At 35.9% G+C, this 17062-nt stretch overlaps 1 protein-coding gene across 1 annotated transcript in view; it reads right to left on the bottom strand.

Annotated features, from left to right (window-relative positions):
• Window positions 1-5406: 5406 nt before the first annotated feature.
• The window catches only part of LOC136033612 (mannan endo-1,4-beta-mannosidase-like), a 40549-nt gene continuing 28893 nt past the window's right edge, over window positions 5407-17062 (bottom strand). The window contains exon 7 of the mRNA XM_065714400.1: window positions 5407-5650. Within this exon, the coding sequence (XP_065570472.1) occupies window positions 5522-5650 (129 nt within the window). The 3' untranslated portion in view covers window positions 5407-5521. The remainder of the gene's footprint in view (window positions 5651-17062) is intronic.

The raw sequence follows: 17062 nt of genomic DNA, 5'->3' as shown, positions 1-17062 counted from the left end.
AATCTTACTGAAAATCACACCATCAGATTCAGCATATCGGCGAACCCTGTTCTAGAGGTTTCAAGCTCCTATCTGCAAATTGTGTTTTTTGCCCGAAGAAAGATCAAAAGATTATGGATGCGTTTTTATTTGTTTTTTAGTTCGTTTGTTTTCCCAGGGTTGATTGTATTGAGCCAATGGTCCTAGAACATAGGGAAAGGGCTCATTCGAATGAATATTAAAGTTTTAGTTCCCTTTTGAGGGACCAAAAAGGATAGAAGGGCAACTAGCCCCCCTCTAACCCCCTTTTTCACTAAAAACATAAAATTTTGAGATAATCATTTTGCTCAGCATATTTGAAAGGTCCAAAAACTTTGACTATGAAAACAACATAAACGCAAAAAACCTTGGGGAAATTTGCCCATTGTTTACGTGTAGTATTTGTTATTGCGAAGTTTTTCTACATTTTTTGGATTGAACAACTATTCAGGTAGAAGGGGGGGATTTCAGGTAGGAAGGACTTTCCATGAGAAAATTTTCCGTGGGGAGGGAAGTTTCCGGGGGGTGGGGTAAACTTTTCAGAGGAAACTTTATGCTTGGGGAATATGCCAAATTCCTACCCGAAATTCTTTTTTATTTGCCTGACTTTATCTTCGCCGACTCACTTTCACGTGTGGAGACGTTAAGAGTAATTGCCCGTTGTAATTTTTACCGGGATTGAATTTTCTACGGGATATTCCTGGGGGGAGGGAGGCAGGATTTTCCCGTGAAACGTTTTTCCACTGAAGTAAGGAGCAGCATAAAACATAAAATGAACAGAAACTATTACGTATGTGAAGAAGATTACCCCTCCTACATAATTCGCTCTTTGCGCTAATGTTTGTATTTTGTCCCAATTCTTTAATAACGACTCCTGAAACCCAACATGTTGGGGTTTCACCCCTTTTTCTTTTTTCCAGTAAATCGCCTGTTTTCGTTTCCTTAATTACAATTGCTTAGATTTGCCTATAGTATAGTTTTCAATGGTAAGTTAAAGTCTCGTTGCTAAGCTATAGTTGTTTCGCAACAAATAAGCTTGCAAGTTGAAATTCATTTTGGTCTTCCTGTTCTGGGCCATTGATAAATAATATCAAACAGTTCGTGGTAACGAACTGTGGTAAGGAGCGACCCGGCTCTATAGTAAACGAAACTCTAAAAAACGGAATTTTGATGCTAAGAGATATATAAAAAAAAATCAGATTTTCATTCTGATTTTAAATATATAAGTTTTATCAAATTTAGTCTTTGTCATCAAAAGTTATGATCCAGAGAAAATTTGCCTTATATTGGAAAATAGGGGGAAACAACCCCTAAAAGTTATAGAATCTTAACGTCATAGAGTCTTAACGAAAATCACACCATCGCATCCAGCGTATCAAAGAACCCTTGCGCTTGAAAAAAATTTCAAGCTCCTATCTACAAAAATGTGGAATTTCGTATTTTTTGCCAGAAGACAGATCATGGGTGCGTGTTTATTTGTTTGTTTGTTTTTTGTTTTTTTTTCCCAGGGTTCATCGTATCGACCAAGTGGTCCTAGAATGTTGCAAGAGGGCTCATTCTAACGGAAATGAAAAGTTCTAGTGCCCTTTTCCAGTGACCGAAAAAATTGGAGGGCACCTAGGCCCCCTCCCACGCTCATTTTTTTTCAAAGTCAATGGATCAAAATTTTGAGATAGCCATTTTGTTTCCATAGTCGGAAACCATAATAACTATGTCGTTGGGGATGACTTACTCCCCCACAGCTCCTGGGGGAGGGGCTGCAAGTTACAAACTTTGACCAGTGTTTACATACAGTAATGGTTATTGGGAAGTGTACAGATGTTTTCAAGGGGATTTTTTGGTTTGGGAGCAGGGTTGAGGGGAGGGGCTATGTGGGAGGATCTTTTTGGAGGAATATGTCATGGGGGAAGAGTAATTCAATGAAAAGGGCACGGGATTTTCTAGCATTATTATGAAAAAAAAAACAATGAAAAAAGGAGTAGCATTAAAACTTAAAACAAACAGAGATTATTACGCATATGAGGGGTCCTAAAAATACTTTAGCATAAAGAGCGAGGTATTTAGGAGGAGATAAATACCTCGCTCTTTATGCTAAAGTATTTTAGTAATTTCAACTATTTATTCTACGGCCTTTCTGATTCAGGGGTCATTCTTAAAGAATTGGGACAAAACTTAAAATTTAGCGTGAAGAGCGAGGTATTAACGAGGGGACAAACCCCTTCATATACATAATAAAAATATAAGAATATAAAAGTTTGTTACGTAAGTTAATTATTAATTTACGTATATTTTTTTACTAATAAAAACGTTCGTTAAAAATTAAAAGTTCTAGTTGCCTTTTTAAGTAACCAAAAAATTGGAGGGCAACTAGACCTCCTTCCCCACCCCTTATTTCTCAAAATCGTCTGATCAAAACTAAGAGAAACCATTTAGCATAAAAGAATTAATATGTAAATTTAATTTTAATAATTTATGTGCGGAGAGCCAAAATCAAACATGCATTAATTCAAAAACGTTCAGAAATTAAATTTAAAAAAACTAGTTTTTTTTAACTGTAAGTAAGGAGCGACACTAAAACTTAAAACGAACAGAAATTACTCCGTATAAGAAATGGGTTGTCCCCTCCGCAATCTCTCGCTCTTTACGCTAAAGTTCGACTCTTTGCCACAGTTCTACTTTATAAAACAATTAAAAACTTTAGCGTAAAGAGCGAGGGATTGCGGAGGGGACAACCCAATTCATATATGGAGTAATTTCTGTTCGTTGTAAGTTTTAATGTGGCTCCTTACTTTCAGTTAAAAAAACTAGTATTTATTTAATTATTCAAAAGAAGCCAGGGATTTGAACTTTGATTTAGCGGATTGGCCAGGGCCAATCTAAGGTCCACCCCTACAGAAAGTGCTATTGTACAGAAGTGCTATTTTGTTTTTTAGTCTATATTGAGACCTCGTTTAGGGAGTCTGACGTTTCAGAGTTGATATATATGTGTGTTTTGTCAAGTGACCTTTGGAAGAATACAAGTAAGTTACTTTCTTCAGTCGTGTGAGATTATTTCTCCAGGAAAAGCCAGAGAAATACCATCTCTAGTATATCGACAGGGGTGTCCGTTTACCCTCCGTAGAGATAGTTAGAGATATTAGTAATTACCCAGGTCGGGTGCACCCTCGACCTAGAGTTTGGCTTGTTTGATCGTTCGATCACATTACTGTACCCTGGAGCATGGTATACCGTAAAAGGGCACTAACTTACCATATATTTACGGTACAGTAGTGGTAACTGTGAGGCAATCTATTCCAATATTTGGGGCCAGCGAGGCTCTCACCTCCAATAAGTAGTGCAGCACCATTTCCACGCCAATATCTAGTAGCAGCCGCTGTTACCATTCCAATACAAGGGAAGTTAATTAAAACAAAAAGAAGATTTTTTTAAGATACAAAAAAAGTTTAGTACGAAGAGCGAGGTGTTGAGCAGTGGGTAACCCCCCTTCGTATACTGGAAAGGGCTTTAAGTTGTGAAAACTGTCCGTATTGTTTACGCGTAGTATTTGTTGTTTAAATATATACACTCCTTATTGCTTTGTGGTAGACCATTCGGCTGCAGATCAAGAGATTATCGGTTTAAACGGGGTTGTCTTCTGGTTTTAGTAAGAAATTAAATAAAAAAAACAAGTTTTTTTTAAATGAAAGTAAGAAGCGACATTAAAACTTAAAACGAACAGAGATTACTCCGTATATGAAAGGGGCTTTTCCTCCTCAACGCCCCGCTCTTTACGCTAAAGTTTGACTCTTTCTCTTAACTCTACTTCTTAAAACAGTAAAAAACTTTAGCGTCCCAATTCCTTAAGAATTAAATAAAAAAACTAGTTTTTTTAACTGAAAGTAAGGAGCGACATTAAAACTTAAAACGAACAGAAATTACTCCGTATATGAAATAGGTTGTCCCCTCCTCAACGCCTCGCTCTTTACGCTAAAGTTTTTAATTGTTTTAAAAATTAGAATTGCGGCAAAGAGTCAAAATTATGCGTAAAAAGCGAGGGATTGTGGAGGGGAAAACCCATTTCATATACGGAGTAATTTCTGTTCGCTTTAACTTTAATGGCGCTGTCGCTACCATATACGGCTATGGATTTGACTTATGGATCACAGTCCGAAATTTCGATTTATGGATCACAATTTGATATTTTTGGTTCCCACTATCATTCGATGCTTGCAAAAATATATTATTGGGGAATTTCCCAATATATTGGGGAATTTTGAATACGATTTGGATTTAGTGCTGTATATAAATGTAATTTAAGTGTTTGTTTTCCTTCAAATATTGTTCCGCAAAAATGAACTGTTTCGCAAAAATTAAAGAGTGAAAGACTTTAAGAGCAAAAGTAAAAATATAAAGATCTCATAGGATATTTCAACTAAACAAAAATTAATGTAAATGATGAGATTAAACAAAAATTTGGGTTGAATTAAATTTACAAAGGACCATAGATTAAAAGAAATAAGTATGGTGTAATGCGCTCCAACAAAAATACCAAAGTACCTCACAAAGCCTAATGTCACTTGTACTGACACTTGTCAGTACTGTCGTACTGACAGTCAGTACTGTCGTACTGTCGTACTGTCAGTACTTGTTGTACTGTCACTTGTAATGACAAAATTTGTTCGAACAGTGCACCTTGCTATTAGAAATCAAAAGAAAAAAAATTGTACTCAACCCTCCCGATTCTTTTTTGAAGTTATATTGTAAGTAAATTTTGTTTTGGCACACTAATTTGCAACTAATTTTCATCAATGTTTACTTAGTTGAAACTTCTTATCCTTCAAATGCACATAATATCCATTGGTAGAACCTAAAACTTTCAGTTTACCGGTTATTTTTAATTTTAAGGGAGAAACAAATTACATTCTAGCCTGTTAAAGGGTTGGGGGAGGGGACGAGAGCTTTACGCTTATTTTTGACAATTTTTACAGATTTTTGATTCGATGTATTATTCATTTTTATTTATATTTGTTTAAGGTTTCATTTCTTCATTTCTGTTCTTTATATTTTAGCGTCCTATTTTTCCAGTAATTAATTTTTCCTTTAAGTTTCAACATCCTATTTGTGGAAAATTGTTATTTAGAATTTAATCAAGAAGCAGAACATACTGAATAAATATGCCAAACTTATAAAAGAAGCATGTTCAACTAGCACCAAAAAAAATATATATGTTTAGCAAAAAAAAAAAGAATAGAGAGAGATAGAAAGAAAGAGGGAGAGAGAACCTGTTAAATAAGCCTTTGGATGAAGGCAGATTATACCTATATAATATAAAAATATTATATTTTCTTTTTTTTAACTCCAAAATCTTGCACGGTGTTTAATTTATAAAAAATGCTCATACAGGTTTTGGCAGTTTCCTAAAATTATAAAATATTTTTTATTAAACTTTATTATTTTATATCATATTATAATTGTTCCATTGTCCATTATTCATTCAACACTGTTCCATTTTGCGTCAAAAATACTATCCCACTTGAAAGTTTACGACTCCATTGTCAGTCCTTCCTCGTAAATGATTAAATCCACGATGCTGAGTAGCTCTGTCATCCTCACATCCACCTCCATGTACACTGTAAGTCCATGTCCATATTCCCTATAAAATCGAAATGTTTTTCAATTGATATCGAGGAGAACAGGAAAATGTTACATCGTCGGTGATTTAACATGGACAAACAGGTATCAAAAACTACTAACGCCAGTGACGTTGCAGCGTCTTATGACTTCATTAAAAAAAAATTATTTATAAAAATATAATATCATCGATATGATTAATCTGCAATATTATATGATTAAAGCTGAAACTTTTTGGCTAGTGATAATTAATCAGCATATGAGGGCAGTATTTTAGGCTCGAAAACGCGATAAACACTCTAATTTTCGCCAGACGGCCTACCTTTTACACAAAAATTTCTCTATCGGGGTGTCAACAGACGTGGACGCTCGGTCTCAGAAGGCAAGGAATCAAAATCTACTAAGGCCACTGACGTTGTAGCGTCTGGCCACTTTATCAGAAAACATGAAAATTTATATGAAATTTAGAGCATCGACTCGATTAATGTGTGATATTATAGGATAGGACTTTTGTGTGTGTGTGTGCTCCATGTTTGTCTAACTCTCAATGGTCCTCCAGATAAATGAAGAAAGAGGTAGGGGGTAGGAGTCAACCTCTTATCCAAACTTCACTCAGACTAAATCTTAATGGGGGTGCTGCAGGGTGATGCCTAACTTTTAGTTCAAACATTAATTTTAAAGCTTCATTTAACTAAATTCATTTGCATCATATTTTATATAATTATGCACAGTAAAGTGTAAGTGCAAATCAACTATTGTGAAGGAAGGTTGGTGGGTAATTTTATAGGTGGGAGGGAACAGATGTCTGAAAGCGTGCATTTTAATTCCTAAACAACCCAACTGTTATTGAGCATTCAGATAGATATACAATATATATTTGGAAAGGGGGGATTGATGTCTTATCTCTCTTGATACCTGGGAATGTTTTTGGTCTACGCCTTTATTATTGGCCCTGAAACGAATGATGCCCTCCCATTATCACAGTCTTTTTCTATATAGTATATAATATTACATTTACCTTCCTACCGGTACAGAGGTGGAAAACGCGAAGTGGGGCACCAGGAGTTTCACCAGAAAATTTCTTCGGCAATTCCTTTGACCAGAGCTATCAAATACCTTTGGTCTTCAGTGTTATAGATCAGTGGTTCCCAACCGGTGGTACGCGTACCCCAGGGGGTACGCGAAACCCTCGCAGGGGGTACGCGAAGGTCCCAAAATTAATTTAGTCTACATCTTTAAAACTTGTTTCTGACTCAGTTCCAACATTTCCCTCAAAATCAGATAACATAACCCATTGTACGTAATTTCAGACTCATTTTCAAAACTTTCGCTTTCAGTAACCCGCTAATTTTTCTCCATAGCCGTAAGGTCTCGATTTAAACTCAGCGGGTTCAGTATCTTGTCATCTGTTGAAACACGAAGTTCGTGAATTGTGGTTGCAAACAAAGATGGATAGATTCCTGATCAGGAATAACAAGAAGCCGAATGATGGTACCCAAAACTCTGAACCTGCACCTAAGAAGAAGAAATATGACGAATCATCGGTCAAAGTGCGTCGATATTTGTCAGAATACCTAGGGCTCGGATTTAGTGCGACAAAGTCTGATCCAGTGAATGCACAGTGCGTTCTTTGTGGTCAAGTCTTGGCCAACAGTTCCATGAAACCTGCGCATATGAACCGGCATCTCAGTACTGTGCACCCTTCTCATGTCGGTAAGCCCATAGAGTTTTTCAAGCGTAAACAAGAAGCATTCGCTAGTAACTGTTTGGAAATTGCAAAAGTGGCATCAGTTTCTTCAAAGGCTCTCCGGGCTTCGTATGCTGTTTCATATTTAGTTGCGAAACAGAAAAAACCGCACACCATCGCCGAATGTCTGATATTACCAGCACTAGTGAAAGTCAGTGAAATAATGTTTGACACGAAAACTGCTACTGCCCTTCAGTCTATACCTGTGTCGAACAATACCATTCCAAGAAGGATAGAAGATATTGCAAGCGATATTGTCATGCAGGTTATTGAGCAAATAAAGTTGACGAAGATGTTTGCGTTACAGCTTGACGAAAGCACGGATGTGTCAGGTGAAGCCCAGGTGATCGTCTTTGTTCGATATCAAGATTGTTCTGACATAAGAGAAAATATTCTGTTTTGTCAAAACCTACAGTCAAGAACAACAGGAGAAGAACTATTCAAGGTGATTGACAAATTCTTCGCAGAAGGGGGCATCTTGTGGGACTGGTGTCTATCAGTTTGCAGTGATGGAGCTGCCGCCCTAACAGGGAAGAATAATGGGCTCATGGCCTGGATAAGGAAGAAAAATCCAAAGGTGAAGTGGTTGCACTGCATCATTCACAGGCAAGCTCTTGCATCGAAAAGGATGAACGCACATCTGCACGAGACCCTCAACGAGGATGTAAAAGTGATCAACTTCATCAAAGCCCGACCACTGAACTCAAGAATGTTCAAGTTGCTGTGCCAAGAGATGGGTTCAGAACATCAACATTTACTTCTGCACACAGAAGTTCGCTGGTTGTCTCGTGGGAAGATTTTAAACAGACTTTTCGAGCTTCGACAAGAAGTTCATATGTTTCCTCTGGAGCAAAAATCTGCATTCAGTTCACTTTTTTAAAACCAGGACTGGGTCTGCAGGCTGGCCTATCTTGCGGATATTTTCGACAAACTGAATGACTTGAATCTGTCAATGCAAGGTTTCCGGACGGACGAACTCTCCCTGAATTCGAAGATGTGTGCTTTCATCAAGAAATTGGAGTTCTGGCTTAAAAAGGTTCAAAGAAACAGCGTTAGTGTCTTCCCGACCCTTGACAAGTTTGCGGACGATAGTGAAATTGATAACCTCAACACAATCTGTGATTGTATTCGGGAGCATCTGACAAAGTTGCGAGATGAACTTGTGTCATATTTCCCATCGATTATGAACCAAGATAGAACGCAGGATTGGATCCAAAATCCATTTGTTGAAGACGTGACCTCAAGCTCCGGTCTTAGTGACAAGCTTACAGAGAATCTGATCGAACTTGCCAGTGATCGCGCCTTAGAACTGAAATTCCAAAATGTAACTGTTTCCCAGTTTTGGCTGGAGGTGAAAGGAGAATACAAGGAACTAAGTGAAATCGCCATGTCTGCTTTGTTACCATTCGGATCCACTTACCTTTGTGAAGTGTCATTTCCGGCAATGTCATTGATCAAAACCAAACACAGAAACAGACTGAGTGTACAAAATGACCTTATAATTGCCGTTAGTGACATCGAGCCAAGATTTGATAATATTTTAGCAAAAAAGCAGCCTCAAGTTTCTCATTGATTTTGTACGTACATTTAAGCACCGTCATATTGGACAATAAATCTCGTGTTTTAGAAAATCTGATTTTAGTTAAGAAAAAAGTAAAACAACGATTCTCAAGAAAGGGGTACGCAAACTTTTTGGGCCTTGACTAGGGGTACGCGGACCGAAAAAGGTTGGGAACCACTGTTATAGATTATGAGAAGCGTTCGATCCTGTTGTTAGAGCTTTAGTGAAGGTCTTATCCTTGTATGTTATACCAGGCAAATAGATCAAAGTGATTAGTGCTATGTACGAGAATAAGACTGCTGCGGTTAAGGTAGGAAATGAGGTTAGCAGCTAGTTTCACATTAAATCAGGAGTTAACCAGGAATGTGTTCTTTCTCCTTCTATATGGATCATTTTGATGGACTTGGTCTTAAGAAGCGCAGGAAAGGCAATGGGAGACCATGGAATCAAATGGGGAAGAAAAAGTTTTCCGGACTTAGATTATATTGATGATTTAAGCATCCTAGATGAAAGTGTAAGCAAAATGAATGAATTATTGGATCTTTTGTGAGTTCAGAGTGCTAGAATAGGTTTAAACTTAATGCTAAGAAGACTAAGTCACTAAGGCTAGAAATAAGTGAAGATGAAACAGTGACGTAGAGTAATGAAAATATTGATCAGGTGGACTGGTTCACTTACATTGGTAGTATTGTTAGTAAAGACGATGGGGTCAGTGAAGATGTTAAAAGTAGAATAGTCAAGGTTCAGGGTGTTTTTTCGCAGTTAAATTTTTTTTGAAGAATAGGAAATAAGTCTGCAAACCAAGATTAGGATATAGGAAGCTACAGTGACGACAGTGGTCAAATACGGCTCCTTGCTCCTTTTACGAGTCAATTTCATCGGGGGCAGCCCCTTCCCCTACGTAGTATTTTCCACAAATGCATCTGAAAAAATTTTGAGATAGCTATTTGTTCAAAAATTGTCAAAATGTCATACAATAAGGCCTTTGGGATGAAGAGATTGCCCCAGAGTCTGGGTTTTAAGCTATACCCTAGGGACATACAAGGTTTTTATGAAAGGTGTGGTCATGTGAACATTAGAAAAGGTTCATTTGTTCTGAAATGTATAGTTCTATATCTCTTTTAAGGGTCAAACATGATGGAGAGCAACTACCTCTTTTCCCAAAAAGCATTTAATTGAAGTTGTGAGATAGCCATTTTGTTACCAATAGTCCAAGAAACATATAATAATGTTTTTAGGGTGGATACGATCCTCCAGAGCACCATAGTAAGGGTTGTAAGTTATGCCTGGGGCATATAAGCTTCTAATGGAACGGGTAGCCGTATACACTTTGAATCGGATGGAGCTCATTTGATTGGAAGTCGAAAGTCTTAGTGCTTTTCAAAGAGTCAAGAGTGAATGGAGGGCAATCATCTCCCCCCCTAGCCTATCATTCCACAAAAAATATCCGATCTGAATCTTAGGAGAGCTATTTTTTTCGGTATTGTTGAAAAGTCCAGTAATTATGTCTTTGGAGATGTCAACCTCCCCACAGTCCTCAAGACAAGCAGGTTGTCAAGCGGATGCATCAGAAATGCTTCAGGAACGGTTGATGGTATGTATCAAGCTGAAACTTTCAGCGTATGTTGAAAGAGATGTTGAAGAAATTAAAGGTGCTATGCGCATACTACTACTACTGCAACTATTACTACTGCACAAGCTAAGGGTATTAAGGTGAATATTTTAAGGAATATTTAGACAGATGTTGAGCTAAATCAAACAAACTATGAGCATGTAGACTTTCTAAAAGGCAACAAAGCAATATCTGAAGAAGAAATTATATTATCAATTTAGACTTTTAGGGGTAAGTTTTGGGTGATTTTTAATTAGCCACAAGGCACTTTATGCAAACTTTTAATACTACCACTACAGTTATTTTAACTGTTGACGCTAAGGTTATTAAGGTGAAACTCTTAGGGAACGGTTACGAGTTTCAATTAAAGGAAAAAAACTGTATGCATGCAGATTTTCAAAAGACCATATAAGTAGTGACGGCCCAATCTATTCGGACGCACAGATAGGGGGAAAATGTGAAGTTGCTATCCCCTCAAGACGTTATTACGTACTATTGGGTCATACACAATACTATAGTGCACCTGTACCGGTACAGTATACCTCTAAATTACGTCATAGGGAATGTTTAATTGTGCATGTTACGTAATAGCTAGTGTTTTTCTTTGGTTGTTACGTAATAGGTTCTGTTTACTTTTGGTTGTTACGTAATAGGGCTTGTTAGAGTATGTCAGTCAGTCGAGGATTTCCTGGTTGTAACTGAGTGTGTGTGTGTGTGTATATATGTTTGCGTATGTCTATGTGTGTCTGTGTGGGTCTTGGAAAAAACTAGCTTATCTCTCTCTGGCTTTGGTAAGAAAACTTCTAACCTATCTTAGACACTAGTAGACCCCCTATGAGCTCAGTAGCAGTACCTATGTCTCTGAAATTTTTTTTTCATGCATCTCTGACTTTTGAGTAAACTTTCTAAGCGTTGGAGTTGTTAGAGCACTTAAAATTAACGGGAACATAACAAAGTAATATTTTTATTCAAATAACAGTATGTGGAATATCATCGTAAAAAAAGATTAATTGGAATCCATCTCGTTAAATACTCCCTTACTCCCTAAGTGTACGCCAGAATAGATTGGGCCATCACTACTTTTATAAGTAACTAGCTGGGTCCCGGTACAGCAAGTACAATTTCTAACAATGATATCTACTAAGCTTCAAAGTTTTGGATATATTTTTTAAGGTTTTTGAATTCTTGTAATCCCTTGTTTTTTAATAAAGCAATTTTTATTTTTTATTTTTTAGTTTTTTTTCTTTTCAGTTCGTTTTAGTTCTTTACCTTTTTTTTAGTTTTTTATTCTTTTTTTATTTTATTTTTCTTCTTTCATTTTTTAATTTTTTCAAGAGCGTGCCCCAGCATCACGTTTGCACGGTGCTAATTTTTAACTGCGTGAAATTTGTGGATATACAACATTCTTTGCTGTCCCTTTATCTTTTGCTGTCCATTCATTGTCTGTGCATATAAATAGATTGTCCGGTTTACCGACTCTTGAGCATGCAACATTTAATTTTCCATGGGAAAAACAATCCGTTTTAAGATCTATATCGCATTTTTCTAATGATTGCCGCCCTTGAGCTTTGCTGATGGTGATTGCAAATGCTAATCGAATTGGGAATTGCAATCTTTTAAATTGAAAAGGAAGATCCATTGCATTCCGAATCATGGGAATGCGAGGAATAAGAACAGCCTCACCCTCGGAAGACCTTGTCAAGATTGTTGCCTCTATTACGTTTTCCATTGTTTTTTTACAGCAAGTTGCGTGCCGTTTCAAAGCTTTGATGGGTTAATTTTTCGTAACATGGTTGTTGTTACGCCTATTTTTAATTGTAGCACATGTGGTGGGAACCCATTTTTTTCTTTTTTAAATTTATTTTTTCTTTTTTATTTTTTTCCCTTTTTTGGTTTTTTTTTGTTTTTTTTTAGTTCTTTTAGTTTTTTTTAGTTTTTTCTTCTTTTTTAGTTTTCTTTTTCTTCTTTATTTTTTTCCCTTTTTTAGTCGCGTGCCGTTGCAAAGCTTTGATGGCTTAATATTTCGCAGAATGATCGTTGTTACGCCTATTTTTAGTTGTAGCATATGGGGTAAAAAACAATTTTTTTCGTTTTTTCGTTTTTTTAGTTTTTCTTTTTTAATTTTTTCGTTTTTAGTTTTTTTTTATTTTTTTATTTTTTTTTCTCTTTCGAGTTTTCTTTATTTATATTTATTTTTTAGTTTTCTTTTTTTTAGTTATTTTCTTTTTTAGCTTTTTCTTTTTTAGTTTTGTTTTTTAGTTTTTTCTTTTTTTCTTTTTAGTTTTTTCTTTTTTTAGTTCTTCCTTTTTTCTTTTTATTTTCATGTATTAAAATAAAAGCTTTCTTATAAATATATATATATATATATATATATATATATATATATTGACGTCATACTTATTGACAGACAGACGGACAGTACATTTTTATTTATATAGAAGACTAGCTGTTGGGGTGGCGCTTGGCGCCACACCAACTCCTAGTTGGTGGGGGCGCTTCGCCCCCCCCCCAAGCCCCCCCCGCGTGCGTAAGTCGTTACGCGCCATATTAGTTATGCGTCATTGTAGTTGTGTCCCTGTGTCCCACCTGTGAATATAGATATATATATATATATATCTATATATATAAAAATAAGTTGTCTGTCTGTGGATGTGTGGATGGATGTGTCAGGTGACGTCACCTGAAAAAACTGGATTAGGTGACGTCAAAACTGAAAAAACTAAAAAAAGGCAAAAACTACAAAAAAAACTAAAAACTAATAAAAAAAATAAAAAAGCTAAAAAACTAAAAAAACTATAAAGGTAAAAACCAATAAAAAACTAAAAAAAAAACTGAAAAAACTAAAAAAAGGCAAAAACTACAAAAAAAAACTAAAAACTAATAAAAAAAGTAAAAAAGCTAAAAAACTAAAAAAAACTAAAAAAACTTAAAAAATGTAAAAAACTAAAAAAAATAAAAAATAAAAAAAAACTAAAAAAAAGGAAAAAACTGAAAAATAAGCTAAAATAAAGGTAAAAACCAATAAAAAACTAAAAAAAAAGGAAAAAACTAATAAATGACGACACTCAAAGAGAAAGCGACCAGGACAAAAAACTAAAAAAAAAGGCAAAAACTACAAAAAAACTAAAAACTAATAAAAAAAATAAAAAAGCTAAAAAACTAAAAAAACTAAAAAAAGGTAAAAAACTAAAAAAACTAAAAACTAAAAAAAAACTAAAAAAGGTAAAAACTAAAAGAACTAAAAAAGAAAAAAATAAATGACGACACTCAAAGAGAAAGCGACCAGGACAAAAGGAATGTTCGATTAGCAATCAACAAAGCACCGGGACACAGGGAGTATAAATGACGACCAGGACACAAGTAAAAAAAAAAAATTAACAAAACTAAAAAGAAGGTAAAAACTACAAAAAAACTAAAAAGAAAAAAAAACTAAAAACTAATAAAAAAACTAAAAAATCTAAAAATCTAAATAAACTAAAAAAGAAAAAAAAAGGAAAAAAATAAAGGAGAAAAACAAAACTAAAAAACGAATGTATATACAGACCGGTACACCGGGATACAAATGACGACCGGGACACAGGGAATATAAATAACGACCGGGACACAGGGACACAACTACAACGGGGACACCGGGGGAAACAGGGGGATATAAATGAAGACCGGGACAAAAAAACTAAAAAGAAATAAAAACTAAAAACTAATAAAAAAAACTAAAAAATCTAAAAATCTAAATAAGCTAAAAAAGAAAAAAAAAGGAAAAAAATAAAGGAGAAAAACAAAACTAAAAAACGAATGTATATACAGACCGGGACACCGGGATACAAATGATGACCGGGACCCGGGACACATGGAATATAAATGACGACCGGGACACAGGGACACAACTACAACGGGGACACCGGGGGAAACAGGGGGATAACCTGACAATCTATTTATATGCAAAGACAATGGGACAGCAAAGAATGTTGTATATTCGCAAGTTTTACGTAGTTAAAACCATATATATATATATATCTATATTCACAGGTGGGACATAGGGACACAACTACAATGGCGCGTAACTATTATGGCGCGTAACGACTTACGCGCGCGGGGGGGCTTGGGGGGGGGGGGGCGCGAAGCGCCCCCACCAACTAGGTGTTGGGGTGGCGCGAAGCGCCACCCCAACAGCTAGTATATATATATATATATATATATATATATATATATATATATATATATATATATATGTTTTTAACTATGTAAAACTTGCGAATAGACAACATTCTTGGCTGTCCCATTCTCTGTCCATATAAATAGATTGTCAGGTTTACCGACTCTTGAACATGCAACATATAATTGTCCATGGGAAAACCAATCTGTATTCAGATCTATACCTCATTATTCTAATGATTGCCCTTGAGCTTTGTTGATGTTGATTGCTAATCGAACATTCCCTGTGTCCCCGTCGTCATTTATATATCCCTCTGTGCCCACCGGCATCCCCGTTGTAGTTGTGTCCCTGTGTCCCGGTCGTCATTTATATTCCTGTGTCCCGGTCGTCATTTGTGTCCCGGTGTCCAAGTCTGTAATTTCTCTTTGAGTGTCACGGTCGTCATTTATATTCCCTGTGTCCCGGTCGTCATTTGTGTCCCGGTGTCCTGGTATGTAATTTCTCCTTGAGTGTCCCGGTCGTCATTTATATTCCCTGTGTCCCAGTCGTCATTTGTGTCCCGGTACTTTGTTGATGGTGATTGCTAATCGAACATTCCCTGTGTCCCGGTCGCTTTTCCTTTGAATGTCCTCTTTACTTTTTTTTAGTTTTTTACTTTTTTTAAAGTTTTTTTCAGTTTTTTAGCTATTTTAATTTTTTTAGTATTTTCTTTTTAGTTTTTTTTGTAGTTTTTACCTTTTTTAGTTATTTTTCTTCTTTTATATAAATGCTAAAGCCAAGGTTCGAACCGGGAACCTCTCGGACCTGGAACATAACGCTTTACCAACTCAATTACTTCGGCTTTAATACATTTACCTTTTTTATTTTTTTTTATTTTTATTTTTTTTAGTTTTCTTTTTCTCCTTTATTTTTCAGTTTTTTCCTTTTTTTAGTTTTTTTTTCTTTTTAGTTTTTTTGTAGTTTTTACCTTTCTTTTTGTTTTTTTTCAGTTTTTTTTCTGTTTTAGTTTTTAGTTTTTTACCTTTTTTTTATTTTTTTTTTAGTTTCTTAGCTTTTTCAGTTTCTTTAGTATTTCTTTTTGTTTTTTTTGTAGTTTTTACCTTTTTTAGTTTTTTTCTTCTTTTGTATTCAAGGTTCGATCCTGGAACCTCTCGGACCTAGAACCTGAAACTTAACGCTCTACCAACTCAGCTAGATTACATTCGTTTTTGAATTGGTATATGATGAAATAATTCAGACGTCATGTGCGGACAGTGACGTCACTCGACAGACAGACAACTTATTTATATATATATACTAGCTGTTGGGGTGGCGCTTCGCGCCACCCCAACACCTAGTTGGTGGGGGCGCTTCGCGCCCCCCCAAGCCCCCCCGCGCGCGTAAGTCGTTACGCGCCATAATAGTTACGCGCCATTGTAGTTGTGTCCCTATGTCCCACCTGTGAATATAGATAGATATATATATATATGGTTTTAACTACGTAAAACTTGCGAATATACAACATTCTTTGCTGTCCCATTGTCTTTGCATATAAATAGATTGTCAGGTTTACCGACTCTTGAACATGCAACATATAATGGTCCATGGGAAAACAATCTGTATTCAGATCTATACCTCATGATTCTAATGATTGCCCTTGAGCTTTGTTGATGGTGATTGCTAATCGACCATTCCCTGTCCCGGTGTCCCGGTCGTCATTTACATCCCCCTGTTTCCTCCGGTGTCCCCGTTGTAGTTGTGTCCCTGTGTCCCGGTCGTCATTTATATTCCCTGTGTCCCGGTCGTCATTTGTATCCCGGTGTCCCGGTCTGTATATACATTCGTTTTTTAGTTTTGTTTTTCTCCTTTATTTTTTTCCTTTTTTTTTCTTTTTTAGCTTATTTAGATTTTTAGATTTTTTAGTTTTTTTATTAGTTTTTAGTTTTTTTTTCTTTTTAGTTTTTTTGTCCCGGTCGTCATTTATATCCCCCTGTTTCCCCCGGTGTCCCCGTTGTAGTTGTGTCCCTGTGTCCCGGTCGTCATTTATATTCCCTGTGTCCCGGTCGTCATTTGTATCCCGGTGTACCGGTCTGTATATACATTCGTTTTTTAGTTTTGTTTTTCTCCTTTATTTTTTTCCTTTTTTTTTCTTTTTTAGTTTATTTAGATTTTTAGATTTTTTAGTTTTTTTATTAGTTTTTAGTTTTTTTTTCTTTTTAGTTTTTTTGTAGTTTTTACCTTCTTTTTAGTTTTGTTAATTTTTTTTTACTTATGTCCTGGTCGTCATTTATACTCCCTATGTCCCGGTGCTTTGTCCTGGTCGTCATTTATACTCCCTGTGTCCCGGTGCTTTGTTGATTGCTAATCGAACATTCCTTTTGT

Source organism: Artemia franciscana, chromosome 12, assembly GCF_032884065.1.
Source record: "Artemia franciscana chromosome 12, ASM3288406v1, whole genome shotgun sequence".
Lineage (NCBI taxonomy): Eukaryota > Metazoa > Arthropoda > Branchiopoda > Anostraca > Artemiidae > Artemia > Artemia franciscana.
Note: the sequence above shows the minus strand (reverse complement) of the source record. Positions and strands in the feature narration are given on the sequence as shown.